Raw genomic sequence first — 27,693 nt, forward strand, 5'->3', positions numbered from 1 at the left:
CAACTCAACTAAAAGAACTTGCGTGTCAGTGACTGCAGAAAAAAAAATAATCATCTTTTACAAAAAAGTTATCAATTGATTAGTTTTTTCATCTATATTCATTGCAAGGTCCATATCAATCACAAATATATTTTATGTATTATAAAAATAATAATTACCTTTTAAATATAGTTTTTTTTTATCATTGTCCATAAAAAATATATATTCATAAATTAGTCAGAAGGTCTTATATACATGGACAGAAGTGAGAAAGTAGTTCAATTAATTCCGTTCATAATATTTAATTTATCAATAATTTGTGTTATTATTTAAAAACTATTGGAAGTCAACCATGTCTCTTATTTCGTTAAAGTTACTTTTCGTCTAAATAAATAACGCCTTGATGGAAGTAGTTATCTATTTTACTATTAAAAGTGTTAATTATATTTCATAGTTTTTTCGTCTAATTTTTTTGGATAAAAAAGTTTATATAAGAGATAATTTAAAATAAGTGTAAATGTTCTCCATCAGCACTATATATGTTACCTTGAATTAAAGTCTTTCTTAATAAATGCAAAATCAAAATAAGAACTGCAAATTAATCAAGATTCCTAATTAGTGAATGTTTACGTTAACTTGGTTTAAAGAAATAACTTATTACTAATCACATTCATGGAAGAAGTTTAGAAAAATATGATTGTTTCTTGAAAAGTAATTCTCCCAAACATGTGCTCTAGTGATTATTCTTTATGTTAGCTTTTGGTACTCTTTTCTTTGTTTTGTTTATTTTATGTTAACTTTTGAAATCATTCGATGTGCTACTCTAAAAATGAGAGGCATGCGTGTAAAGTGTTGAGTAGAAACTAAAAAAAAAGTGTATGCATACATATACATGAATTTGTCCTAATTTAATCAATTATTTTAAATTTAAGTTATAATAATCTTAAATGTTTTTAAAAAAAGTATTATTTATAATGAATTTTTCAAATTCAAAGAATATTTACTATAATAGGAAAATATATGAGACTGGAATAAGAATACATAAAATAAAGAGAAAATTACATTTACTTATCAGAAGTTATACTAAATTGTGTTTCAGTATCCTCTCATTTACTTTTACAAATTTTCTTATTTAAAATTAAATAGTCATTTCCTTTAAAAAAAATAAAAACGTAAGCAACATATTTTTTAAAATAAATATTTATATCTCTTATACTTTTAATAAATGACACTTATAATCTTTTTTATATGTTAAATGAAATGAGACTCATTTCTCTTATATTTTTCCTATAAAGTGATACTCATATTTATTGTTTTATATTAAAATACTTCACTGACTAAAATTAAATAAAAAAACTATGAAAAAATAAAGTTTGAATATAAAGGATTTCTCTATAAATTAATTATTGCAAATAGCTTAAAATTATTCTTTAAATAACTTATAATTATCTTGTATAAATATTAAAAGAATTATTAATAGAATATCATTATATTACAAAATAAAATAAATAATTATAAAATATATAGTTAAATTTTTTAACTTATTAATATATTTACATATAATTTAGTATACATATAATCATGAATAAAATAAGGAGCAAAAACATTACACCATTAGTATATCATGTATAATATAAAATTAGAATATAATTTATTTTGTTTTGTCTGACAACATGTTTTTTCGAGTTTATTAGATAAAAACTAATATTATTTACGATAGTATCATTACAGCTGATTCGATAACTTTTTAAATGCGGTAAGAATTAAACAGGAATTTATATTACATAAATTATTTTTCATAAAAATCACTTAAAAATTTAGTTTTCTTATAATTAAATTACTCAAATTTCTATTTTCATAAATTTATGTAAATTTAACATTTTAAAAATTTAATTTTAAGTTTCGTATTTTTTATTTAAGATTTTGATTCATATGTTATTTTTAAATAAAATAAAAGAAAAAAATTTCATTTTATTAAAAATATAAAAACGTGAATTTATGTATTTTATAAATTAAAAGAAGTATAAGTGTCATTTTTATAAAATATATAATATGAAAGTAGGTCTAATAACTAGAAACCATGATGAGTGTAGGACTTAGGTAGGGTTCGGTAAACCCCTTCATCTATTCTGGTTTTGTTGAAGTTCTTATACTTGCTCCATTTATTTTGGTCAAAGCCTCTGTGGGATTATTTTTTTAACCTATAGTTTTTTATGTCAAATTGTTCTAATAATCATTGTCAAAAGATGTTGAATAATCAATCTTCTAAGCTTAAATGTTCAAAAAGGGAACAAAAAGGGTTTTTGAGGTGGGAAAACTTGCACTATATAAGTAACCATGTAATAACCCTTATTATATATACATATATGTGGAAGCTAATTATAGCAAGTCTTCTTAACCACCTTACCAAACTCTTCCAACATCTTTGATAGCAATGGAAACAATCTTCACCACTTCATCAATACAAAGACCTTTTTCTTTCTTTTTCTGCCCTACATACACTTTAAAGATTTAAGATTTTAGGATGTAAGGATAAATTCCTTCAATCAAAATTTGAAAGAAAAATAAATGAAATGAGGTTTTGCACAAGTTAATTAAATTATATATAAGCTAATTTGTAAAAAAAGAATTTCATGTAGTTTCATTAAATTTTTATTTTTAAAAAACTATGAAGAAGTTTATTTTTTATTTTGTCGGAGTCCTTTTAATCCCTTGAACTTATAATACTTTTAGTTTTAATCTCCCAAATTTTAAAAAACATTTTTAGTCCCAAAAATTGAAAAAAGAATAATAATACAGTTTTGTATATAAAAATCAAATTTGAACAACTAATTAAAATTAGTTTCAAATTTTAAACTTTAAAAAATCATTTTAGTTCCTCAAAAAGTTAATGTTTTAAACCTTTTTTTTTTAATTTTAAAGGATTAAAACACTTTATCCTGAAACCAAAATCAGTTATAACCGAAAACATAATTAAGTTGAGATTTTTCTACAATATACACGGAGAAAATTAACACTAGTAATTTAAGAGTGAATGTTTTTATGTTAGGTATCACTATGCACCTTGAGCAGTTAGACTGACACCTCAAGTAACAACAATCATTTGCCATCACATATGAAAAGAATATTATTAAAAAAAAAAAATACAAAAATATGGAGGATTAGACCAAAACACATATGTTAACCAAAAGATACATAAAGATACATAATACCTTAATATTAAGTTTTATTTTTTATTTTTTGTAAATATTTTTATGTTAGGTATCACTATGCAACTTGACATCTGACACTTCAAGTAACAACAATCATCTGCCATCACATATGAAAAAATATTATTAAAAATAAAATAAAAAAATATACAAAAATATGGGGGATTAAGCCAAAACTCATATGTTAACCAAAAGATACATGGGTACACTATACTTATTCATAAAGAATTCTAAGAATAAACTATATGAAAACCTATTATACCAATGAAATGATTCTCTATGAATAAATCATAAATTAGCCAACTTATCCGTCCACGCATTCCCTTCACGAAAAATATGAGTAACCCTAAACCCGATTTTTATACAGTAATTAAGTTTTATTTCCTTAAACCAAAATTTAAATATTAAAAATATTATAATTTTTTTTTATATAGAGATTGTACCATGTTTCTAAAACAATTTAACTCAAATTAAATAAAATTAGGTAACGGTGTCGTGTTTTGTATATTTTTTTTATAAGAAAATAAAACGGAAAAAAAACTGTGAGTGGAAAAAATTGAAATAACTCAAGTTTCGGTTAAATGATTTACTGTAAACTATAGATTACCACGGGTGACCAAAATTGTGATTTGAAATATTAAAAATGGAACTATATTTTGAAGATTTAAATATAAGATTTTATCATAGATTTGAACAAAAATATTATTGTTTCATTTGGGTATAATTTCACATTTTTTCAGCAAACAGAACACAAAAGTGATTACAGTTAGGTGATGAATGATTGAGGATGATGAGATGTGGTGGGAATCATGCTTCTGATACAAACTAACATTTGTTATTATTTAAACTTCTTTAATATGCAGTATTTGCTTGAAGCAGGTTATGAATGCGATTGATCATGAGCAGTTGAGAGCAGAAAAAAAGAAGAAGAAAAAGGAGTAAACATTTTTTTAATAAATTTATTAGACATATTGTATTTAATGAGGCAGATTATGGTTGGTGAAGCAAGGTTCATGTTTTCTGGTGAAGAATGTTGGAAAACTAGATACATGTAGGTTTTCTATATCAGAAACCAAGCCAACTAGATTTGCATAAACTCAAGTGATTTAGGTCACCAAAACTCTAATCGACCATCAAAATTCAACACTACACAAAAGCAGTTATCGCAACCAAACTTTGTAAAACCAAAACTTATAAATAAATAAAAATAACTAACCTACAAGATTATGTTTAATATGGAGGATTAGTCTTCCCTAAACACAATTGTCTATGAAACAATTGTTGAAATATAAAAAAAAAAATATGTTTTTAATTTTGGATAGTTTTTTTATCTTTTAAAATTTGAATGTATCTTTTTAATCTTGCAATTTGAAAACTTCTTTAGTCGACTTATTCAAATCTCATAAAGATAAATAATTTTTTTTAAAAATGTAATAAAGTGTTTGATTGTAAAAGATTACAAAATAACAACAAGTTATTGTCCAAGTTACTTGTAATATATATTAATTCCGGCAAGTGGAATTTTTAATTTTGTATTTTTAGTGTAAAAAATACAAGAGGTAAATTGTGTTTTCAATAACTTTTTCTTTTAATTATGTTTAAAGATAAAGTCTTATTTAAAATTACAATGGATTTTTCTTTTGTGTAATATGTCACTTTTTTAAAATTTGTAAGTTTTTCTAATATAAAAGTCTATACAATAAGGATTTTTCAAGTTACTTCAAACCAAATATCCAACTATTTTTTTTTTTAACTTTTTCTAAGCACTTTCTAAGTCATCTTTTATGACAAGATATGAAATCTTAATTTACATGTTTTGAGTTTTACTTTCTCACATCAATTTTAAGACCTATATTTTAATTAATTTTTATTTGGTTGTTAATTTATTTTATTCTTATGAGTTAGTGTCTTAAATTTTATATTAGGTTAACATAGTTTAATAATTTTTTTTTATAAAATTCAAATTTATCATACAAGAAATTTATTAAATAACAATTAATTTTAACTATTTTTATAAAAAAAAATAATTAGTTGTTATATTGATTAAGTTATATATTATTTTATAAACTAAAAAATCATTGATACCTAAAGTAATTTTTATTATTAATAAAAATGTATAAATTAGTTTCTAAATTGATATTAATTACCAAAGTTTTAGTTACTAACTATTTTAGATTCTAAATTAGTAAAGATCTAGGTATATATATGCTATAATGATCTAGTATGGTGAGAAAAAATTTGATGTTTGTATATAGAAGGAATGCTAAAATGACCTCATATATCAATAGGAATCAAGCCAAGAATATGAGTATAATCATTACTACTATGATTGAAAAGTAATTTTTGTTGTTTAGCTATATGACAAGATTCAAAAGCTTTATTTTTGTCAAAATGTATATACGAAAACATATTACTAATATAATGTAAAATATTATTTGAGGAATGATTAAGTCTATGATGCCAAAGATTCATGCTATTGTTACGAGAATTGAAATCTCATTCTTTAGAATTAGGACAGTTGATAACAAGTATGTATTCAAATCCTTGTATGTAATATAAACCATTATCCAATAAAGTTATCCTAATGAAACGATACCTGATAAAACCAGGAGAAAAAATTAGTCTACAATTTAAGGATTGTATCATGCGTTGCATAAACATTAGGTTGAATTTGAATTCTGGTATATAAAGAACGTTATATATGCATAAATGTTTTGAAAAGTTTACAACTCTTGAGTATTTGGAAACAACTTGTGAGTCATTGGATAAATGCACAACAACAGGTTTAATCTTATAAAAAAATGATAGAATGAGATATAGTGTATATGTGACATGATATGTGGTTCCTATGTCAAAAATCTTAAAAGATTTTTAATGCCTTTACCTCTCTCTAATGAAATTGCAACAAACTCACGAACAAGATTATTTAATTTACGTGTAGAACTAGCCTTTAAATCCTACATGATCTTCCATATACGTTGTATTTGTTATTGAGTAAATTGCATATCATTTTGATTCCATGCATGTTGATTAATCTTTGTAATATCACCAAGTGTATCTTCAGTTACGATAGAAATATTGGCAGTTAAAATTGTTAGTAACATGATCATTTATCTGTTTGTACCCATGAGGATACATTATTTAGAGTAACACTCTGTGATTCATCTTATTACATTAATTGCATTGTTTCACATAGTTAAGATCATGACATCTTCCCCTTCCTTGAGTTTTTTAGTTATTGTTGTAAGTATTGATGTTGTTCCTTCCTTGTTGCTTCCAAGCAATTTAACTATTAACCGTCTTTATATGAAGTTGTTATAAAAAAATGTCATTAAGGATTTTTTCTCTTATTAAAGAATAAGGGAAAATATGTTGTTCACACTAGACAATGACTCCATGAATACAATATGAGTATTGATAGTATTATAAACATAATTAAGACCTTTCAAGAAACACATGATGTGTTTTGATTCTTTGTACTTGACCATCATAAGACTACAAGTACAGTGTATGTCATAAATACAACTAGGGATAGGTCTTAAAGATTTCAACTCCTCCCATAAGATCTTCATATCAATGAATAAATTTGAAACGTTTATTTCTCTTTATTTTATTAAATGTATTTCCTAGAGAAGATCATAATTCTAAAATGGTCTCATTCAGAGAATCTTTCATTTAGATCATCCCATAAATCTTTTGCATTATCTATGTAGATAACACTCTTGCAATCTGATTGGACATGTTTTAGTAATACATGAGATGACCATAACATTACACTTTTTCTACACATCATGTAAGAGCTTGTTTCTAGGCGATGCATTGATACTCCCATAAACAAACTTCAATTTGTTATTTGAAAGAAGAGTCCACTTCATAACTCTATTCCATGAGTGATGATTGTTTTAGTCCACTTAACGACTTACAAGAATCATGTCAGGATTCTCATTTGGATGTAGATAGTAGGGATCATAAGGGTTTTGTGTAATCCATATTATTTTGTATTTCACTTGGTAAAGAATCCATATGCAGATGAAGGAAAAAAAATGAAAGAATGTTTGTATAATGCTGAACAGGAACTGTCAATGTAATGTGTAATTTTATAAAATTATGAGCTAATTAATGAAGCTCTAAGCTTTGATATGATTTAATTGTGTGATTTTGGATATTGTGAGATGTGGAATATGAATTTTAATCAAGACATGATATTTTCAGGAAATAAAATATCGTGTTAAGATTGTTTAGGATGTGCATTGACCAGAGATTCGTCTAGAAGGAGATATCCTGACTCTCCTGAGATAATAGAATCATATAAATGAAGTTATTCAGGTGGTGAGATTCGAAGGAGGTTCATATGAATGAGTAAGTTGTTTGAAAGACAACTAACTTGACTGTTATATGAGTAAGTTGTTTGAAAGACAACTAACTTGACCTGTTATATGAGTTAACCATGTCATACTAGGAGAGATGATATTGTGATTATTTATGCGCATAATTGTGTGAATTTCATAGTGAGATAGTATGACATGTGAGATAGTATGACATGTGAGATAATATGACATGTGCAGATCTCTTAATCTAATTCGACGCACAAGTCTTCCGAAAGTAAAATCAAGTGTCTATGTGTATTGAGTGAGTAGAAGTCTGACATGTGAAAGATGAATTTATGAATTTTAATAGACACTTGATGATTTAAAAAATTGTATGAGACTATGAATTATTTTTATTAATTTGAAATTGAAATTGTATAGAAATATTTATATATTTAGCTTACCTGTTCTTTGTTTGTGTTTGTTTCTTTATTTGTGATGTTCGTGTTTTACACGGGAGCAAATGAGGTTGCATGTAATAGAGCTCCTCAGTGAATTGTTGTAGGATGAGATCACTTTCATTTGAATGCTTTGTTTGTTTTTAAAACTTTTGGTGTATATATTAAAATTCGTATGAATAGAGATATTTTGTTGAAATAGTTGCGCATATTCATATGTTAATTACATATTGTTTTTGTTGTTTTACTTTTATTTTATTATATATGGATAAAAATTAGAGATGTTATAAAAACTTTATATCATTTAATTACAATTTATCACTTATAATAAGTTAATTAGTTGTCTTTAATTTATAATAATTGTTTTGAAAAGTATACAAATATATAAAATAATTATATTAAGAGAGCGCGTCTCCATCAAAATTAAACTATCTTTTAATATGGAACTTCATTATTATTCAATAATGATACACTTTTATTTTTTATATGAATTCACAAATAGTCAGTTTATTAATTTGAAATTAAAATTATATAGAAATATTTATATAGCTAGCTTACCCTATTCTTTATTTGTGTTTGTTTCTTTATATGTGATTAGTATGTTTTATACTAGAGCAAAATAGGTTGCAGGTAATAGAACACTTGAGTGAATAGTTGAAAGATAAGATAACTTTCATTTGAATCTTGGTTTGTTTTGAAAATTGTTAGTGTATATATTAAATTCCTATAAAATATCTTTTGAGATAGTTGTATATATTCATCCATTAATTCCATATTGCTTGTTTTACTTTTTATTTTATTATATATAGATAAAAATTATATTTTATTTTTATTTTATTATATAATTAAAAATTAGAAATGTTACAATTTTTTTATATAATTTAATTATAATTTATTACTTATAATAAGTTAATTATTTATCTTTAATTTATACTTGTTGTTTACAAATATATAATTATTAGCGCGTCTCCATCAAAATTAAACTATCTTTCAATATAAAACTTCATTATTATTCAATAATGATAAGCTTTTATTTCTTATATGAATTCACAAATAAATAAATAAATATCGTTATTTGACTACAAAAGATTATAACTAGTTATTAATTTGCAGACGTTTAGTTACTCATCTAATCTTTATAGTCATAGAAGTTTTCCCTTTTGTTTCTTATATTTTAAAATTATTTATGTTAATTCTTACCCATATCGTCTTAATTTTTCTATCTCCTACTACATATGTAACTTAATGCTAAAAATAGTATGTAGAATAAAATAAATAACATTAAACATTATAAAGATCAAAGTAAAGGTTTTTTTAATTTTACTGATAAACTTAATTAACTAGTTTAAAAATAACTATTTTATAATTAATTAATAAAAATTAACTAAGAGTTCGTAGAAATTAAACCCGAAACTCTACCTATTTGTGCTTCATTATTTCCCGTCGTTCTTGGTCTGATATCTGGCATCGTATCAATGGCAAATCACCCAAGCTTCGGCGGTCGCAGTGGAGTTCGAGTGGTGGTCGCCGGCGACCGAGCCACCGGAAAATCGAGCCTGATAGCTGCCATCGCGACGGAGTCATTTCCCGAGTCTGTTACGCCGGTTATTCCGCCCACTCTCTTGCCCCCTGATTTGTACCCCGATAACGTTCCTCTTACCGTCATTGACACACCTTCCAGGTCCTCCTCCTTCTCTTTCAGCTTCGCAACTTTCCACAGTTAATTCCACGCATTAGTTTTATCGAATTTTTTTCGAAGCAATCCGTATTTTACGAAACAATTAATCAATTAAAGGCGCGATAACTGAATCGCATTTTTTGGCTGAACTTCGTTCGTTCTATGTTATGCATGTTATTGTTATCTTATTCGCGGTGATCCTTCTAGATTTGAAGTGTTTGATTATGCTCCGAATGAACGCGCGTTTTTGTTGTGTGTAGCTTGGACAAACAAAGCAAGCGTAACGAGGAGTTGAAAAGAGCTGATGCTGTAGTTTTAACCTATGCTTGCAACGACACGGCTTCGTTTTCTCGGTTGAGTTCTTACTGGTTCCCGGAACTGCAGAAGTTGGAGGTTGGTGACTTTATGCATTTTTCAACCAGGAATGAAGTGCGAGTGGTAAACAAATAGTGATAATTTGTTTATTGTTGATTTTTTTGGGTGATACACTGATGCAGGTGAAGGTGCCTGTAGTTGTGGTTGGTTGCAAGCTGGATCTTAGGGATGAAAGCCAGCAAGTGAGCTTGGAGCGCCTCATGACACAGTTACTGCAACAGTTCAAAGAAATTGTCACGTGCATTGAATGCTCTGCTGCTACGCAATACCAGGTATTTTGCTTCTCTGCATTATTTGTACCTGGTGATGCTGAATTATTTATATATTCTATATAAGAAAACAAGATTTTATCTTATTTTCTTGCTCAAGTATCGGTCAATACTACAGATTGTATCACGGCCATTCATTACAATTTACAGCAATATATTGTAAATAAATCTAGTTTGCAATGCATTTCCCTTGTGATAAAATAAAAGCCTATGTTTTATTGAAGTCCAAAATGATACTTATTCATCAAGTACAAAAAGTTCAAAAGATAGAAAAAAATAGCCAGCTAAATGAGTTCCCATTTCTCCTTTACATGTATGACCATGTCTGGATAAGCTTCGCTAGAAGCTCTTGTATGAGAAAAAAAATTAAAAGGAAAAATGAAATAAGTTTTTCTCATAAACTAAAATAGTTTGTGTATAACTTAAAATCAACATTTTGGAAAAGCTAAATGATTTTAGCTTCTACAAAGAGCTGATTTTAACTTGTACATAAGCTTTTTAGCTCATGTGAGAAGCTTATTTCATTTTTTTCTCTTATTTTTCTTTTTCCTACAAATGTTTATGGAAAAACTTACCGAATACAGCCTAACTCAAGTGTAAAGTAAGAAATTCACGAGTTTATATAATATCACAGTTAACTTATATATAAGGATACGATCTTGATAATATATTGTCATCATTGTTTGCAAAATATAAGTGCCTGAAATTTAATGTTATTTCTAATATTTCAGGTCCCTGAAGTTTTCTATTTTGCTCAAAAAGCGGTACTACATCCAGTAGATCCATTGTATGATATTGGAAGTCAAGCTTTAACAGATCGATGTGTTAGGGCTTTGAGAAGAATATTTGTTCTTTGTGATCGTGACATGGATGAAGCCCTCAATGAAGCAGAACTAAATGATTTTCAGGTTATTGTTAAATTTAGATTTGTTTCAAATTTCCTTTTTTATTTAGATTTATTATTTTCATTGTGGCCATTTATTTAAAGCATGCAAATATACAAACAGGTTAGATGTTTCAATGTACCATTGCAATCATCTGAAATAGCTGGAGTCAAATCAGTTGTACAGCAGAAAGTACCTGAAGGAGTCAACTCACTTGGTCTTACGTTTCCAGGATTTATTTGTGTTCATAATATGTTCCTCAAAAAAGGGCGTCCAGAGACATTATGGGCTGTTCTAAGAAACTTTGGATATGATAATGATTTGAAACTGAAGGATGATTGTCTTCCTGTTCCGTCTAAGCACGCTTTGGATCAGGTGATACATAGTTTCTGTGTTATATTATTGTGGAAATTCCACCTTTTGTCTACCTGTCTGGTTTAAATTGAAGAGGTTGGAGTAGTGATACAAAAAAATTAACCGTACATTATTCAGTATTGGTATTAACAATAATAGATAATGCGTGTGGTTGTTGAATTGGGAAGAGTAGAATTTTACATTTAGGTTACACTTATCTGTTGAGAGCAAATTTAGCTATTCATTGGTAGGTTTTGCATATACTAGCTGTGAAAACCTATGCCTGTGGGATTGGTGAATTGCAGAAGTGAAGTGTGAATTTTAAATTTGCTCTTAAAAATGACCATTATATGTTGAGGCATTGTTATTGTCCAAGTCTTTCCTTATCTGCCAGCATACCTCTTGTATATATATGGCTGGTTAGAATTTTGGATTTGCAATTAGTTTGTTGTAGTTGATATAGTATTCTCCCACTTTTTCTTTATATTTGGTTCTAAATGTTATAGCTCACATATTAAGAAATACAATTTTTTTACTCATATATGTACTAAAATTAATTTTATTTTCCTAATTATGCCCCTTATCTCTTTTATATACTATCTTTGTTACTCCCGCTGTTTCTTTTTAAGTGTTAGATTTTTGGAGAATTTGTTTCTATTTATTGGTCACTTGTAAAGTTCAAGATCACATTAATTACTGTAGAACTCTTTCTACCATTACCTCTCTCATTTTTTATACGTGTGTAAAATAATTAAAGATTGGTAAAGATGAGGGTATAACTGAGAAAATAGCAATTAATGTTTTTTTGAACTTTTAAAAGGATAGGTAAAATGGAACTGAGGGGATGCTTTTATTCCATGTTGCTTGATATTGAGATGGAGAGAGAGACTCTGATATTTGTTGGTATTGATTTTTTGATACATTTTTGTTGAGTCAAATGGTTTTCAAAGAAGCACACGACATAGCATGATAGTATGCATTTTTTCCCAAATAATGCATTTCCTGACATTATATAGCTCATCAATTCATCACCAATTGTTGTGAAGTTATTTTAATTCTCCTGTTAAACTTACAAATGATATGAAGTATTTACTCTCGTACACATAATCTTTCAGAGTGTGGAGCTGACAGGTGAAGCTGTAGAGTTTCTAAATGGTATCTTTCGACTGTTAGATACAGATAAAGTATGTAATAATGGTTTCGTTGTCACTTCCTTGATCTCTATGATATGTTTTAACCCACTGTCTCTGTGTTCTAGGTGATATTCCATATCTAATTTACATTTTTTCTATTTACTTCTTTGAACCTTGATACTCTCTAGGATCGAGCCCTACGACCTGCGGAAGTTGATAAGTTATTTTGTACTGCTCCAGAAAGGTGAACCTGCTACCTCCCTCATCCTAAACTTTCTCTGTATAGAAAAATTAAAGGTGAACTCATCTTTTGATTGTCCCTTCTATAACTAGTATCTCATTAACGTCATATTTAGTCTGCATAACTAAATTACTTTTTCTTATTGTGGATGGAGAACTCTAGATTTGGTTGACTGCCTCTAGAAGCTTTAGGACGAAATTTTTATGATAAGTTGTAGACGCAACAAAACTGAGTAATCATTGCAAAGAGAAGATAACGTCCTGTATAACATACTTAGGCTCACTGAGAATTAGTAGACTTGTTTCCTGTAAAATGTTCGGGTTAAGTCATAAATGACCTGCCTCTTGAAAGACTTATCCCTTTATAGGTGTTGGTTACAGATTTTGTGTAGTTCCGTGATTAAATTGGGACTGATGTTGTCTTTACTTCATGATTTCTGTAAGCGACTGATAGGAATTAAAATTACTTTAAGGGGAAAAAGAAGAGGCAACCTAGAAGTATAAACTGCAATAATTGCTTGATTGGGTACTCGTTTTGGAATTCCGTTGAATTCTTAGGTGATCATAATTGTTCACTGGTGTAGTTGGTAGTTCTAGTTGCACTATAGAAATTTGATTTTGGTTTGTTCTAGTCTCTAGATTTTTCTATTAGCCCTGTTACCTAGGGATTTGGGCCTTTTCCTCCCTTTTCTTTTAATCCAGCTCTTTTGAACATATGTAATATTTTTTGGCCTTTTTCTAATTGATTGTGAGTAGGTGGTCACAGTGCATTTTGGATTAGTTTATTTTAAGGAAATAATCCGTTTCATTTTTGCAGTTTCTTGAGAGAGTTTTTTGAAAAATAATGCAATTATTTTTCTAAAAGAAAATCTTAACCAATTGTGCCATTGGTTCAGTGTCATTATCATTTTGCTGAAGGTTTGTGCTTGAAAATCTTGATGGTCTTACAGTTGGGGAATGGGTAGTTTTAATTACTGGAGAAATTGGAAGCTCCAGAAGTGTGATGTGATTCTTATTCTTGTATGTTGTAATTCCAGGAAATAACCTAGTTTGAGCTTTTCTTTTGGATAGGGGGTTGGGGAGAGCATTGATTTTTTAATTACTGATGCAGCATACCATTATAAAACTTAAGTGCATAAGTTGATTTTAGCTTATGAGAAAAGTTCACTTCATTTGGTATTTTTATTTTCTTCTCTTATAAGTGTTTAAAAAGAAGTTTATCCAGACATGATCTAAGACTAATTGAAGCAATCACTATATTGGAGACATCACTAAAATTCAGGATATGAGGAGCAACTCAGGAGATTCTATGTTTGACAATAATTCTCTGTTTAAAAGATTGCTTTTACTGTTCCTTGCCAAAGTCCATGTTTGTGCAGCATGAAACACCTATTTATTTCTGCATTATGAGAGCTCAGAAAGCAGACCTTTTTTCAAAATCCTATAAAAGACAGAGTGGTACCTTTGGAAACACTACTATTTTACAATTTTTCAGCTGAAGTATATCTGACGGTAGTATTGCTTTTTAATTTTGTCTATTGTTCAAAGATGGTATGTACTCTGCATATTATTAACTTGGTATCCTATTTCAATTGTGATAATCTTGAAATTATTTATAGTTAGTTTTTCCACTTGACGTCATCCATCTTAGGTTTGGTACATGGTTGTGTTGTGATTTCAGTCCTTGGAATGATGCTCTGTATAAGGATGCTGCTGAGATGAATGACATGGGTTACCTATCTCTAAATGGATTCCTGTCACAGGTGGGGATGATTTATACTGTTCTTTATTCTTCAGAATGAGTTGGTTATTGATATGTCTCTTGAATTGTATGATGCAGTGGGCCCTTATGACATTACTTGATCCACTGTGTAGCCTGGCTAATTTGATTTACATTGGATATAGTGGTAATCCTGCGGCAGCTCTCCGTGTTACTCGCAGAAGAGCAGTAGATCGCAAGAAGCAAGCAACAGAAAGGAATGTGTTCCAATGCTATGTTTTTGGTTCTAAAAGTTCTGGGAAGTCTGCTCTGTTGGATTCATTATTGGGAAGGTGTGTTTCTGAGCGAATCACCCTAGTCAGTGTGTCTTAAATATATTTTGTTCCATGAGTTAGTGAATTCATTCTCTCCTACTGTTTATATATGTTTTCCTTCTAATAAACAATTAGCTCCATTTTCACAGGCCGTTCTCAAACAATTATATTCCATCAACAGTTGAGAGGTTTGCAGTAAATTTCATCGAATTAATTGGGGTGAGTATCATAATGTCGCAACATTACTGTTATTTAAATGGTTTTGAAAAATGATTTTGTCTTTCTCTCATGCTTTGCTAGTAAATATAGGAGTCACATAGATTTTGTGTTGTGGAGGAAATTGGGTACAATATGCAATCTATGTACTCATGATCCCGGTTTTTGCTTCTGCTATACAGGGAGCCAGAAAAACTCTTGTGTTGCGAGAGATACCAGAGAGTAAAGTATCAAATGTTTTGTCAAAAAAGGACTATTTGGCAGCATGTGATGTAGCTGTTTTTGTGTATGACAGGTATGGTGCAAAATGTGCTTATGTGATAATGCTTTGCTATATTTAAATTATTGGAATGGTGTTTCACACCTTGCTTTGCTGTGATCAGCATATTTATGGGCAGTAAGTTAAAATAATGTATTGAAGAGATGCTGGTATCGTGTGTATTTATGTATAAACTAACTACCTAAATTTGTTTTGTGCAATATTGCCTGCAATGACACCTGGTTCGGTTTTAGATCCCTTGAAATATCTGCCTTCCACGGTATATTATCCTATTAGTTATCAATGTGAATGCTATTTGCTGATTAGAAACACAGTAAATTATAAAAACTTAATCTTTGATTAACAATTTCAATTTATTGAAAGTTAATGTGGATTTTAAATTGGCTTGCATTTACTTGCTGGAAGAATGAGCATATGTAGTTGAAGGAATGATTAGTATGACGGGATCTAATAAAGTAAGAATATGCATTCAATGAAAATGAAGGATTGACATGAAATATTTCATTAAAATCCCACATGGGCCCCTTTTGTTCCCTCACTCTGGTGGCTTACATTGACCTTCTCTCTTCCACTCTCCCAACCATCTTCTTTCCAGAGTTTCCATCTTCTTACCCTGTTTGTAGGTTGCGTCTTGTCCATATTGTCTATTTAACTTATATTCTTTTGTTTATGCTTGTATACTCAACTTTAACTTTTTTGAATCACTCAAAATAATTATTATTTATCTGATGATTTGAGGTATAATGATGCCACAATATAAATCCCCATCACTGCTCTCTAACAAAATATGAAAATCAATATGATATATTAGAGGAGGGATCAGGTTATTTCCAAGTAACTATAAGAGAATTACTCCTCATCCTTAATCTTCATTTTCTCTTAATCTAATGGTCTTAAGAAGTTACTTATTAGAACCATTAGATTAGGCAAAAATGAAAGGTGTAGATGAGGATTAACTCTTTAAAGTTACTCTAGCAGTAGCTTTATCAAGAGTTACTCTCTATTCAAACTTCTTAATTTTTCTTAATCTAATGGTCATAATAGTTACTTGTTAGAGCCACTAGAACAAGAAGAAAATGCAGGGTGAAAATGAAGGGTATCTCTCGTAAAGTTAATCTAGGAGTAACTTGATCCATCCTCTCTCTCTATATATGTGTGTGTGTGCATGTCAACCTATCATATTTATAATATAAACTTAGACGCTTGCCTTTTAGCCACTTTGATACATTTTATTTGAGGGAATCAAGAAAGTAACACCATCTTTCTGGAAGGAAAAGTAATAATTTTCTGAGAGTTGATCAGTATGCTGGTATCATGGAGAGTGGAAGATAGAGATGATAGGATTGAGGTGGGAAAGAGAGGTGCTTGACAAAGATGATTCATATGATTGATGAATATATCTTCTGATGAAAATTTAATCTGAGTCCATTTGTTCAGATGCTATATTTTAAGTAGGAACCAAAAACTCACTTCAATTTTTGTTCTGTTTTTAGGCCAGGCTCTTTTCTCAAGTCAAAGTTCATGTTAGACTATAAAAAAAATTGATCTTAAATACTTTTATTACTACCACCATACCGTATTTTGAGGTTCTGCCATACGTCTTTTCTTATGTGGAATTTTCCTTAACTGAACTAACCTAGTTTAATTCGTAGTTGCATATTTGGTTGTTTATTTTTGCATTATGCAGCTGTATCTTGGTTTTGTACTTTTTTTTCCAGCTCAGATGAACTTTCATGGAAGAAATCCCGAGATTTGCTTGAGAAGGTTGCTAGACAAGGAGATCTAACTGGTTATAGAGTTCCTTGTCTCCTTATTGCTGCTAAGGATGATTTAACTCCATATCTAAGGGCGGTACAAGATTCTGTAAAGGTATTGCTTATCAACTCAGTGTTATGACATAATTAAATGTTTTTGTTATGTATTTTTTCATAGTTAAAACCTTCGAGTTTAGGATGCTACTATCATCCGTTTGATTTTGCTACAGGTTACTCAGGAATTGGGAATAGAGGCACCTATTCACGTAAGTATGAAATTAGGCGATTCAAGTAACGTGTACAATAAGATTGTCCATGCTGCTGAGCACCCTCATTTAAGCATTCCAGAAACAGAGATTGGGAAGAAAAGAAAACAATACCATCGGCTTCTTCAGAACTCTCTTGTTTTTGCCTCAGGTGTGTTTTTCTTGGATACCTTCCACTACTAGAAACTTGCTGCTTGAATCACAAAGCCATAAACCACAAGTTTTCAAAAGTATCTGTTTATGTATTGCTCAATTGTTGATTTTTAAATAACTGTCTATCTTGAATTTACAGTTGGGACCGCTATGGCAGTTGTTGGTTTGGCAGCATGTCGTGCGTATGCAGTGAAGAAGAATTCTTCTGGTTAGTCATCAAGAAACTTTATACTTACACAGCTGACTTAAATTAACTGTTAAATTTGTGTTCAGTATTGCGCACACTAATCTTATTGGCTAACCTCAAGTTATATTTTATGTATAGTGTTACTAATTCCATTTATTTTATTGCTAGAACAGCTTCTTATATAGCTACTACCTAAACATGGTTGTGGCTGTTTGCTTTTTTTTTTTTTTTTTTTCAAATTGATTTTAATTGTGTATATTTCAAAGTTAAATTACTTTGATTTGATGTAATTACTGATCTCTCCTTTGGAGTTAAATATTTCACGTACTTATTTTATTTTTCAAATATGAAATAATTTGAAACATTTTTTCACAAGTTAGGTAAAAATTGTAACATTTAATTTAGTTTTCAATTGTTTGGGTCGACAATCATATTTAGTAAAATTAGTAAATCACTAATATAAAAATTACAATTCATTTTAATGTATTTAACGTGTACTTTGCTCGTGAATTAACTAAGAAGGATCCTATACACTCTAGGATTTCATAGTCTAGCTAAAAATATAAAAACAAAAGGAAAATTTTAAAATTATAAGAAATATATGGTTAATTTAAATAAATTAGTATAAGAGTAACTTACATTTAAAATGAGCGAGCAACTTCAATAAAAAAAATAAAATAAAATAATTGAGGGTACAAGTAATAAAGATTTGGAATTAAAAAGTGCTAAAAAGATAAAATACTTATTTTGATAAAGCTAAATTTAGAAATAAAATAACGTAAATAAATGATACTTTAAATTTATAGAAAAATTAAAAATTGTGTAATATGGTAAAAAAACAAAAAAAATCCCTTTAAAAACAATAAAAGGGTACAATGTTAACATTTACAATACAGGAGACTCAACTACCCTTTTATTTGAAAAATGTTTTATTAACACCCTCTCTCACTAACACAAATTTGACACTACTTGCGTGACATTAATTGATGCTGCAGATGTGATATTTTGTGAGAATGTGACACTGACTCTATATTACCGTATATGACCCGTAGAACACGCAAAACTGGTTATCCGTGTGTTTGTAAGTGATTACTTATGTGACGTTTATGACCACCCATTCTTCATGAAAAAAAATTCAATTTTTTTTAATAAGAACCATATATTATATCGGTTAGATGACTTAATCAGTGTAATAACCCTACCAGAACTACCCAGCCACATGTTTCTCCTCATATACTGGCACATGCAAAATTGGTTACCCGTGTGTCTGTAAGTGGTTACCCATGTGACGACCCACTCTTCATAAAAAAAAATCAATTTTTTTAATAAAAACCATGTATTACATCGGTTAGATGACTTAACTTATGTAAAAATCATATATTACGTCAGTTAGATGGCTTAACCGATGTAATACCCCTACCAGAACTACCCAGCCACAGTTCCTCCACATATACTGGCACACGCAAAACTGGTTACCCGTGTGTCTGTAAGTGGTTACCTATGTGACGTTTATGACCCACCCACTTTTTATGAAAAAAAATCAATTTTTTTAATATGGATCATATATTACATCGGTTAGATGATTTAACCGATGTAATGGGTCATTCTGAGTAAAAAAATATATATTACACTGATTGTTTTTAAGAACTTATGTAATATATTTTTTTACCCTATTTTGAAGCTCGCGCTATTCATTCGCGTGCAATTTCACTCTGTCACGTCTGCAACGTCAAATGTGTGTCATGTGAAGAGAGTGTCAACATATCGGGACTCCTTTTATTTTTGGCAAATTCTACTTGCACCTCCTTTGCTCCTTCGTGCACTTCCATATCATTTTGAAAAGTCAAATATATTCTTCGCGTATATTGGTCAATCTAAACACTTATTTTTCTATTTCGAATATTGACTTGTAGAGTCCGTTAATTGAAACTAGGTCTGGAGTTGTACACCGGATTATATAATGAATTGTAAACAAATTGAAAGTCCGTTAATTGAAACCAAGTCCAAAATTGTATACCGTATTGTATAACGAATTGTAAACAAATCAATTTGTATAATTTAGTATACTTCGGTTTTAACTATTGGAAAATCTATCGGATTGTACAAGTCAATATTTAAGATAAAATAAAAATTAAATTATTAAATGGTCAATTCGTTATGAATTTATTTTTTTAATATTAAAAAAATAGACAAGAACAACAATCTAGAGTACTGTTATAATTTGATAATTTCTTGGACTAATTGGCAACTTCCTCCAAATGGCTGCCTCCCTTCATCCATTATGTTAACAGTTTCAAATAAAAGATTCTTAAACCAAACACAAGAAAAATATGTGATAATAATTTATGTATATTTAGTTCCCGTATAAAGTAATTTTAAAGTATAAGTTCATGAAATGAAAAAAAGAATCATTCTATCTTTAGCTTAGCAATTATAAGACCTAAATCAGGTTATCACTTGGTTGAATTAAAAAAAATTTATTTGAATATAGGATCGTACAATCCGGTTCCGGTTGTGGAAATCGAATTTGGGTTTCTATATTGGATTGTACAATTTGATAAGGGTGAGAAAAAAATTCAAATTACAAAATTTAATTTATAATTTAATCTGAATTTATTTTGAATTTAAATTCATATTTTTTTATTTTAAATCCAATCCATTTAAATAGATATGGATTAGATATAAATTGGATACATTTTTGGATTATCCAAATTGTATTTTGGGATGAATTTTGACTTGGCCCGATTCAAGTTAAGCCAAGACAATTCAGCTGAAGTCGAGCCGAGTGGTTCCGGGTCGATGTCTAACCGAGCAGTCCCAAGCCCATATCAGGTCGAGCGGGCCCAGGCTGATTTCAAGCCGAACGCGCTCGGGCCGTGTCAAGCCGAGCATTCCCAAGTCGATGTTGAGCCGAGCTGGCCCGAGCCGATGTTAAGCCGAGCTGGCTCGGGCCGATATCGAGCCGAGTAAGCCCGGGGTGATGTCGAGTCGCCGGGCCCGCGCCGATGTCGAGTCGAACAGGCTAGGCCAATGCTGAGTTGAACAAGCCCGGGTCGATGTCGAGCCGAACGGGCTTGGGCCAATGTCGAGTGGAGTGGGTTTGGGCCGATGTCGAGTCTCCCGGGCCCAGGCCAAGGTTGAGCCAAATGGACCCAGGCCAATGTCGAGCTGAGCAAGCCCAGGCTGATGTCAAGCCGAACGGGCCCAAGTCAGTGTCGAGTTTCCCGGGCCCGGGCTGATGTCGAGTTGATTGGGTCTGGACCCATGTCAAGTCGACCGGGCCTGCGCCAATGTCGAGTCTCCTGGGCTGGGCCGATGTCAAGTCGATTGGGCCCGAGTCGATATCGAGTGGAGCGGGCCCGAATCGATGTCAAGTCGATTAGGCCTTAGCCGATGTCGAGCCGAACGGGCCCAGACCAATGTTGAGTTGAGCAAGCTCAGGTTGATGTCAATCCGAACGAGCCCGGGTTTATGTCGAGTCGATTGGGCCCAGGCCAATGTCGAGTCGAATGGGCCTGGGCCGATGTCGAGTGGAGCGGCCTGAGTCTATGTCGAGTCGATTGGGCTCTGTCCAATGTCGAGCCGAGCGGGCTCAGGCCGATGTCAAGTCGAGCGGGCCTGAGCTGATGTCAAATCAACCGGATCCAGGCCATTGTCGAGTCGTCCGGGCCCAGATCGTTGTCGAGTCGTCCGGGTTCGGGTCGATGTCAAGTCGTCCGAGTTCGAGCCGATATCGAGTGGAGCGGGCCCGAGTCGATGTTGAGTCGATTGGGCCCTGGCTAATGTCGAGCTGAGTGTGCCCGGACCGATGTCAAGCCGAGCGGGTCGGGGTCGATGTTGAGTAGAACGGGCTCGGGTCGATGTCGAATCATCCAGGCTCGGGCCATTGCGAGTCGTTCGGGCCGATGTTGAGTCGACTGGGCCCTAGCTAATGTCGAGCCAAGCGGCCCCGGGCCGATGTCAAGCCGAGCAGGTCCGAGCCGATGTCGAGTCGTCTGGGCCCGGACCGATTGAGTCGTCCGGACTCGGACTGATGTCGAGTCGTCCGTGCCTAGGCCGATGTCGAATCGAGTTGGTCCACATTCAGGTTGAGTCGACTTAGATCCGGTTTGAACCAAGTTAGTATGTCTCCGTATCAAAATGTATTTAATGTATTTAACAAAATAGATTTAATTTAATTAACAAAATAGATTGAATGTAGATTTAATCTATTTTAAATGAATTTAAATTCATTTAAATTTGATTAGTTAAAATATGAATTAGTCCATTTATTTGAATTTAGATTTAAATTGGATTTTAATCCATTCCCTACAATTTTGTATACAACTCCGGATCCGGTAGATTATATAAGCTGATATTAAAAAAAAGGAAGCGAAGCATATTATTAAGGGTATATTTAACTATGTAGCTGCATGAAAGAGTAATGGATGTGCAAGGAGATTTTTTCTTTTTTATACATGTCTAGTGCTTCTAACTTGGGTGAAGACAAATATTTCTAAGAACTATGGTACTCAATTTCTGAACTTTATAATTTAAAATACAATTTTATATTTCAAATTATAGAGTTAAAAAATACTTTTAAATTCAGAAAATATCTTCTAAACATTACAATTCTAATTCTAAATATATTATAGAGTTCGGAATATGCTTTGAGTCCACGGAAAAGATAAATTAGATTTTTTATGACATGTGTGAATCTGCAGGAAGAAAATGTCAAAAATTCGTTTATTATTTGTGTTTAGATGTGATGGTGAAAGTATATTTGATGAGAGGTTCTTCTTAATTTTTTTATATAATATTTTACTTTATTTAAGTGAATCTTCCATCATATTTTTATTTTTTTATAACTTTTGTGAGGTTTCATAAGATCACGTTTTTACGATATTTTTACAATTTTAAAAGATAATTAAATATTAATTTAATGTTATTAAAATTATGTAAACAAAAAATGTATAATTAAATGAAAATAATATTATAAAAATTAGTTATAGTCAAATTTTAATTCAATATATGAACAAAAATGTAAGCTTTTTTGTGATAATACTGATTTTTAGTTTTTTTTTAATATTCTGATAATACTGCTTCTGCTTCTGAATATGACCACATTCATATTAATTTTTATTTTTTTTAATTTTTAATATTCAATATCATAATTTTAAGATTCTTTCACGTCGATATATTTCAATAAAAATTACTTCTACTATCTAAGTCTTAAATTTAATATTTTACTAATATTTTATATTAAAAATGTTATGATCAGCTATACAAAGGAGTTTTTGCTCTCTGATTAGTCGTGCATAAAATGAGTGATAAGGCACGTTTAATTATTCAATAAGGCGCGTTTGATACGTTAAGTTTTTCTTCTTTTTTTTTTCCCTTAAAAAACATAAAAAAAAGTGTTAAACAATTAGAAGTTACATGTTTTTAGAAGAATATAAATTACTAGGAGTGTTTTATAGTTACATTATGTATCGTAAGTCGAGGGAGACAATTGCTTTCTCCACCCCCTCAATTGATGGACCTATTTTTTTTAGTAAAATCAGTTTTAATTTAACCGCTGCTATTTTTTCTCTCTTTAGTTAATAAACAGATCTATTATTCAGGTCCTGATAATTCTGTTAGTTAGATTTCTACTAAGTGAAAAATCTAACATCTCCTTTCATTTGTAAAGGCTATTTAAGCCAAGTCTCTCTTTGAAATAATACATGAAGTGATTTCATCTCCCAGCAAATATTGAGTCTGTATTTTAGTGTGTGAACACAAGTTTTGACAATTGGTATCAGAGCCTCACCAAGAGGCCTGATCCAGGGAGTGAGAAAAATGTCGAATGAAGGACAAAACTTGTTGAGTATTCCTAAGTTTGATGGTGATTACGATCACTGGAGTATGTTGATGGAGAATTTACTTCGTTCCAAGGAGTGGTGGCATCTCATTAATCCAAGATACGTCGAGTTGGGCGCAGATGCAGTGGAGAGTGATGCGAAGAAGAAGGCAAGAGCAGATCTGAAACTAAAAGATCTGAAAGTCAAAAATTATCTATTCGCAGCCATAGATAAGAGCATTCTGAAGACAATCCTGCAGAAAGACACATTTGCACAACTTTGGGAATCAATGAAAAGGAAATATCAAGGAAGTAAAAGGGTACAAAGAGCCCAATTGCAAGCTCTCAGAAGAGAATTTGAAATTCTGGAAATGAAAGAAGGAGAAACCATTACCGAATATTTCTCCAGAGTCATGACGGTGGCAAACAACATGCGCAACAATGGAGAGACAATACAAGACACTCAAATTGTGGAGAAAATTCTGCGGACTCTCACCGAGAGGTTCAATTACATAGTTGTCTCGATAGAGGAATCAAATGACATAAACTGCCTCTCAGTCGATGAACTTCAAAGTTCACTCATTGTCCATGAACAAAAGTTCCGAAAAAGGATCAATGAAGAAGAGCAGGTGCTTAAAGTGACTCAAGAGGAGAGAAGCGGAAGAGGAAAAGGTAGAAACACGTTTGGAGGATATCGAGGACGGGGTCGAGGGAGACCATCATCAGCTTACAAAGCAGCAATAGAGTGCTTCAAGTGTCACAAAAAGGGACACTTCCAGTACGAATGTCCAGATTGGGAAAGAAGTGCCAACTTTGCTAAAATGGAGCATGAAGATGAGTTGTTACTCTTACTCAAGGCATACGTTGAAGAAAAGAAAGCAACAAGAGAAGAAATATGGTTCTTGGACTCTGGATGTAGCAATCACATGAGTGGAAATAAGGAGTGGTTTACATATTTGAATGAGGACTTCAAGCAAACAGTGAAATTGGGAAATGATGGGAATAGGAAGTGTGCAGTTATGTGTAAATGACATCGTTCAGGTAATTACCAATGTTTATTATATTCCTGAACTAAAGAATAATTTGTTAAGTATTGGGCAGTTACAAGAAAAGGGGCTCACTGTATTGATTTAGAATGGCACCTGCAGGTGTTTCATCCTAGTAGAGGACTAATCATGCATTCAGATATGAGTGGAAATAGAATGTTCCATCTCTTGGCGAAGATGGTGTCAAATCTACCTAAATGTATGCAAGTTGAAGCTGATGATGAATCACGACTATGACATTCACGGTTTGGACATCTCAACTACAAGGGACTCAGAACTCTTACATATCAAGGAATGGTTGAAGGGCTGCCTACTGTGAAAACTCCACAGAATCTGTGCACACATTGTCTCGTTGGGAAGCAGCACCGAGATCCTATTCCTAAAAGAAATCTCTGGAGAGCAACACACAAATTGCAATTTGTTCACTCAGACATTTGTGGTCCTATTAGCCCAATTTCCAACAACAATAAGAGGTATATCCTAAGCTTTATTGATGACTTTACACGTAAAACTTGGATATATTTTTTGAATAAAAAATTAGAAGCATTGGAGGTTTTTAAAGAATTCAAAACATGGGCTGAAAAAGAGGCTGAAACAAGCATCAAGTGTTTGAGAACGGATAGAGGAGGCGAGTATAACTCAAAGGAGTTTACAGACTTTTGCAGCACTCATGGGATCACTCGACAACTAATGGCAGCATACACTCCCCAACAAAATGGTGTTGCTGAGCGGAAGAACCGGACGATCATGAATATGGTGCGCTCCATGCTGTCTGAGAAACAAATGCCAAAGGAATTATGGGCTGAAGCAGCAAATTGGTCGATTCACATTCTTAATAGATGTCCAACAACAACTCTTGAAAACATGACTCCACAAGAAGCATGGACTGGCTGCAAACCAAGAGTGGATCACTTCCAAGTATTCGATGTCTTGCTCATGTACATGTTCCAGAGCAGTAAAGAATAAAGCTAGATGACAAAAGTAAAGCACACATTTTTCTTGGTGTGAGCAAGAAGTCCAAAGCATACAAACTCTTTGATCCTATTACCAAGAAAATAACAATCAGTAGAGATGTAAAATTTGAAGAAAATGCATGCTGGAAGTGGGAACAAAGCAAAGGAGAAGTGCAATCATATGTACTGGACTAGGAAGATAAAAATTCAGATGCTAACAAAGAGTTAGATTTAGAAGAAGACTCTAACAGTACAAGTAACACAATCTCGCAAACAGGAGGAAACTCCTCCACAACCTCATCAGGTGGAATCGAACCAAACTCACCTAAAGGAAGATGTCGAAGAGCTCCTGCATGGATGTCAGAATACACAACCGGAGAAGGACTTTCAGAGGAGGAAGAAGAAGCAATGATGATGATAACAGAAGAAGATCCAGTCACATACAATGAAGCTGTGAAAGAAAAAAAATGGAGAGATGCGATGGCTAAAGAGATTGATTCAATAGAGAAAAATGGCACGTGGAGACTCACAACCTTGCCGAGCGGAGTCAAAGCTATTGGAGTTAAATGGGTTTTTAAAACCAAGCTTAACGAGCATGGTAATGTAGAGAAGCACAAAGCTAGGTTGGTGGCCAAAGGATATGCGCAACAATATGGGATTGACTACACAGAAGTGTTTGCTTCGGTGGCCTGTCTTGATACAATAAGACTTATCCTGGCAACTGCCGCTCAAAACAAGTGGGACGTATACCAGTTAGATGTCAAGAGTGCATTCCTTCGAGGATAACTTAAGGAAGAGGTGTATGTACAACAACCTACTGGCTTTGAGAAGAAGGGAGAAGAAGAAAAGGTATATAAGCTAAATAAAGCTCTATACGGACTGAAACAGGCTCCGCGAGCATGGTACAGTCGCATAGAATCCTACTTCGTTCGAGAGTGTTTCGAAAGGTGTGCTTCTGAACATACGCTCTTTACAAAAGAAAAGGAGGTAGGTAAAATCCTAATTGTTAGTCTTTACGTTGATGATTTGATTTATACTGGGAATAACAAAAGTATTTGTGAGGAATTTAAGATGTCAATGATGCTTGAATTTGACATGTCTGATTTGGGAAAGATGAGCTATTTTCTTGGCATGGAGATTATACAGAATTAAAAGGGAATATTTATGTGTCAAAGAAAGTATGTGAGTGAAGTGCTAGCAAGGTTTGGCATGTATGGTAGCAAACTAGTTGGAAATCCTATTGTGCCAAGCACAAGGCTCTCCAAGGATGAGAAGGGAACCAAGATCAACTCAACCATGTTCAAGCAAGTTGTTGGAAGCTTGATGTACTTGACAACAACAAGACCAGACATTATGTTTGGAGTGAGTTTGATTAGCAGATATATGTCATCTCCAACTGAGGAACATTGGTGTGCAGCAAAAAGGATATTAAGATACATCAATGGCACAATTGAAATGGGAATTCTTTACAACGGAGAAAGCATCACATAATTGGTGGCATACACGGACAGCTACTTTGCAAGAGATCTTAATGACTGGAAAAGTACTTCTGGTTATGTATTTCTTCTTGCAGGAGGTGCAGTTTCTTGGGCATCAAAGAAGCAGCCTGTGGTTACATTATCTACCACTGAAGCTGAGTATATTGTCGCGGCTTCTTGCGCATGTCAATACATTTGGCTTACGAAGTTACTCAAAAAACTTGGGCATAAAGGAAAAGATGGCAGCATAATGTACTGTGATAAGAGTTCAACAATACAATTGTCAAAGCACTCTGTATTCCATGGCAAGAGTAAACACATAGATGTGAAATTTCATTTTTTGAGGGACTTGGTGAATGAAGGAACTGTGAAGTTGAAGTACTGTAATACCCATAATCAAATTGCAGATATTATGACAAAACCATTGAAGAAAGAACAATTTATCAAACTGCGAGAGATGCTGGGACTAATGTCTGCAATAGAAGTAAGCTGATTTACTTACAGTATTCAACTTAAAGGAGGGATTGATGGACTTACTCTTGATGGACCTATTTTTTAGTAAAATCAGTTTTAATTTAACCGCTGCTATTTTTTCTCTGTTTAATTAATAAACAAACCT

General features: G+C 31.8%; 2 protein-coding genes across 3 annotated transcripts; both read left to right on the forward strand.

Annotated features, from left to right (window-relative positions):
- Positions 1–9,356: 9,356 nt before the first annotated feature.
- Positions 9,357–17,958, forward strand: LOC137814210 (mitochondrial Rho GTPase 2). 2 transcript variants are annotated; one of them, XM_068616805.2, is made up of 14 exons: positions 9,357–9,634; positions 9,892–10,024; positions 10,129–10,278; positions 11,007–11,183; positions 11,283–11,534; positions 12,629–12,697; positions 12,835–12,890; positions 14,568–14,649; positions 14,727–14,938; positions 15,070–15,139; positions 15,319–15,431; positions 17,135–17,285; positions 17,401–17,587; positions 17,729–17,958. In XM_068616805.2, exons 1-14 carry the CDS (start codon positions 9,429–9,431, stop codon positions 17,800–17,802), a joined length of 1,932 nt encoding a protein of 643 aa, XP_068472906.1. In that variant the 5' UTR covers positions 9,357–9,428; the 3' UTR covers positions 17,803–17,958. The 2 variants fall into 2 exon arrangements, 1 of the variants encoding a protein (XP_068472906.1); XR_016521339.1 differs by having other exon boundaries at positions 9,359–9,634; positions 12,835–12,943.
- A 5,551-nt stretch (positions 17,959–23,509) lies between these two features.
- LOC137814211 (uncharacterized) lies at positions 23,510–24,628 on the forward strand. Its single transcript, XM_090296862.1, has one exon. It carries the CDS (start codon positions 23,597–23,599, stop codon positions 24,626–24,628), a length of 1,032 nt encoding a protein of 343 aa, XP_090152988.1. The 5' UTR covers positions 23,510–23,596.
- Positions 24,629–27,693: the final 3,065 nt, after the last annotated feature.

Source organism: Phaseolus vulgaris, chromosome 1 (genome assembly GCF_051622355.1).
Source record: "Phaseolus vulgaris cultivar YP4 chromosome 1, ASM5162235v1, whole genome shotgun sequence".
Taxonomy (NCBI): domain Eukaryota; kingdom Viridiplantae; phylum Streptophyta; class Magnoliopsida; order Fabales; family Fabaceae; genus Phaseolus; species Phaseolus vulgaris.

Coding starts and splice junctions, on each gene's coding strand:
- LOC137814211 (XM_090296862.1), top strand. CDS start 23,597: ATGTCGAATGAAGGACAAAACTTGTTGAGTATTCCTAAGTTTGATGGT.
- LOC137814210 (XM_068616805.2), top strand. CDS start 9,429: ATGGCAAATCACCCAAGCTTCGGCGGTCGCAGTGGAGTTCGAGTGGTG. Junction 12,698..12,834: donor GACTGTTAGATACAGATAAA/GTATGTAATAAT, acceptor GATACTCTCTAG/GATCGAGCCCTACGACCTGC. Junction 17,588..17,728: donor CTCTCTTGTTTTTGCCTCAG/GTGTGTTTTTCT, acceptor TTGAATTTACAG/TTGGGACCGCTATGGCAGTT.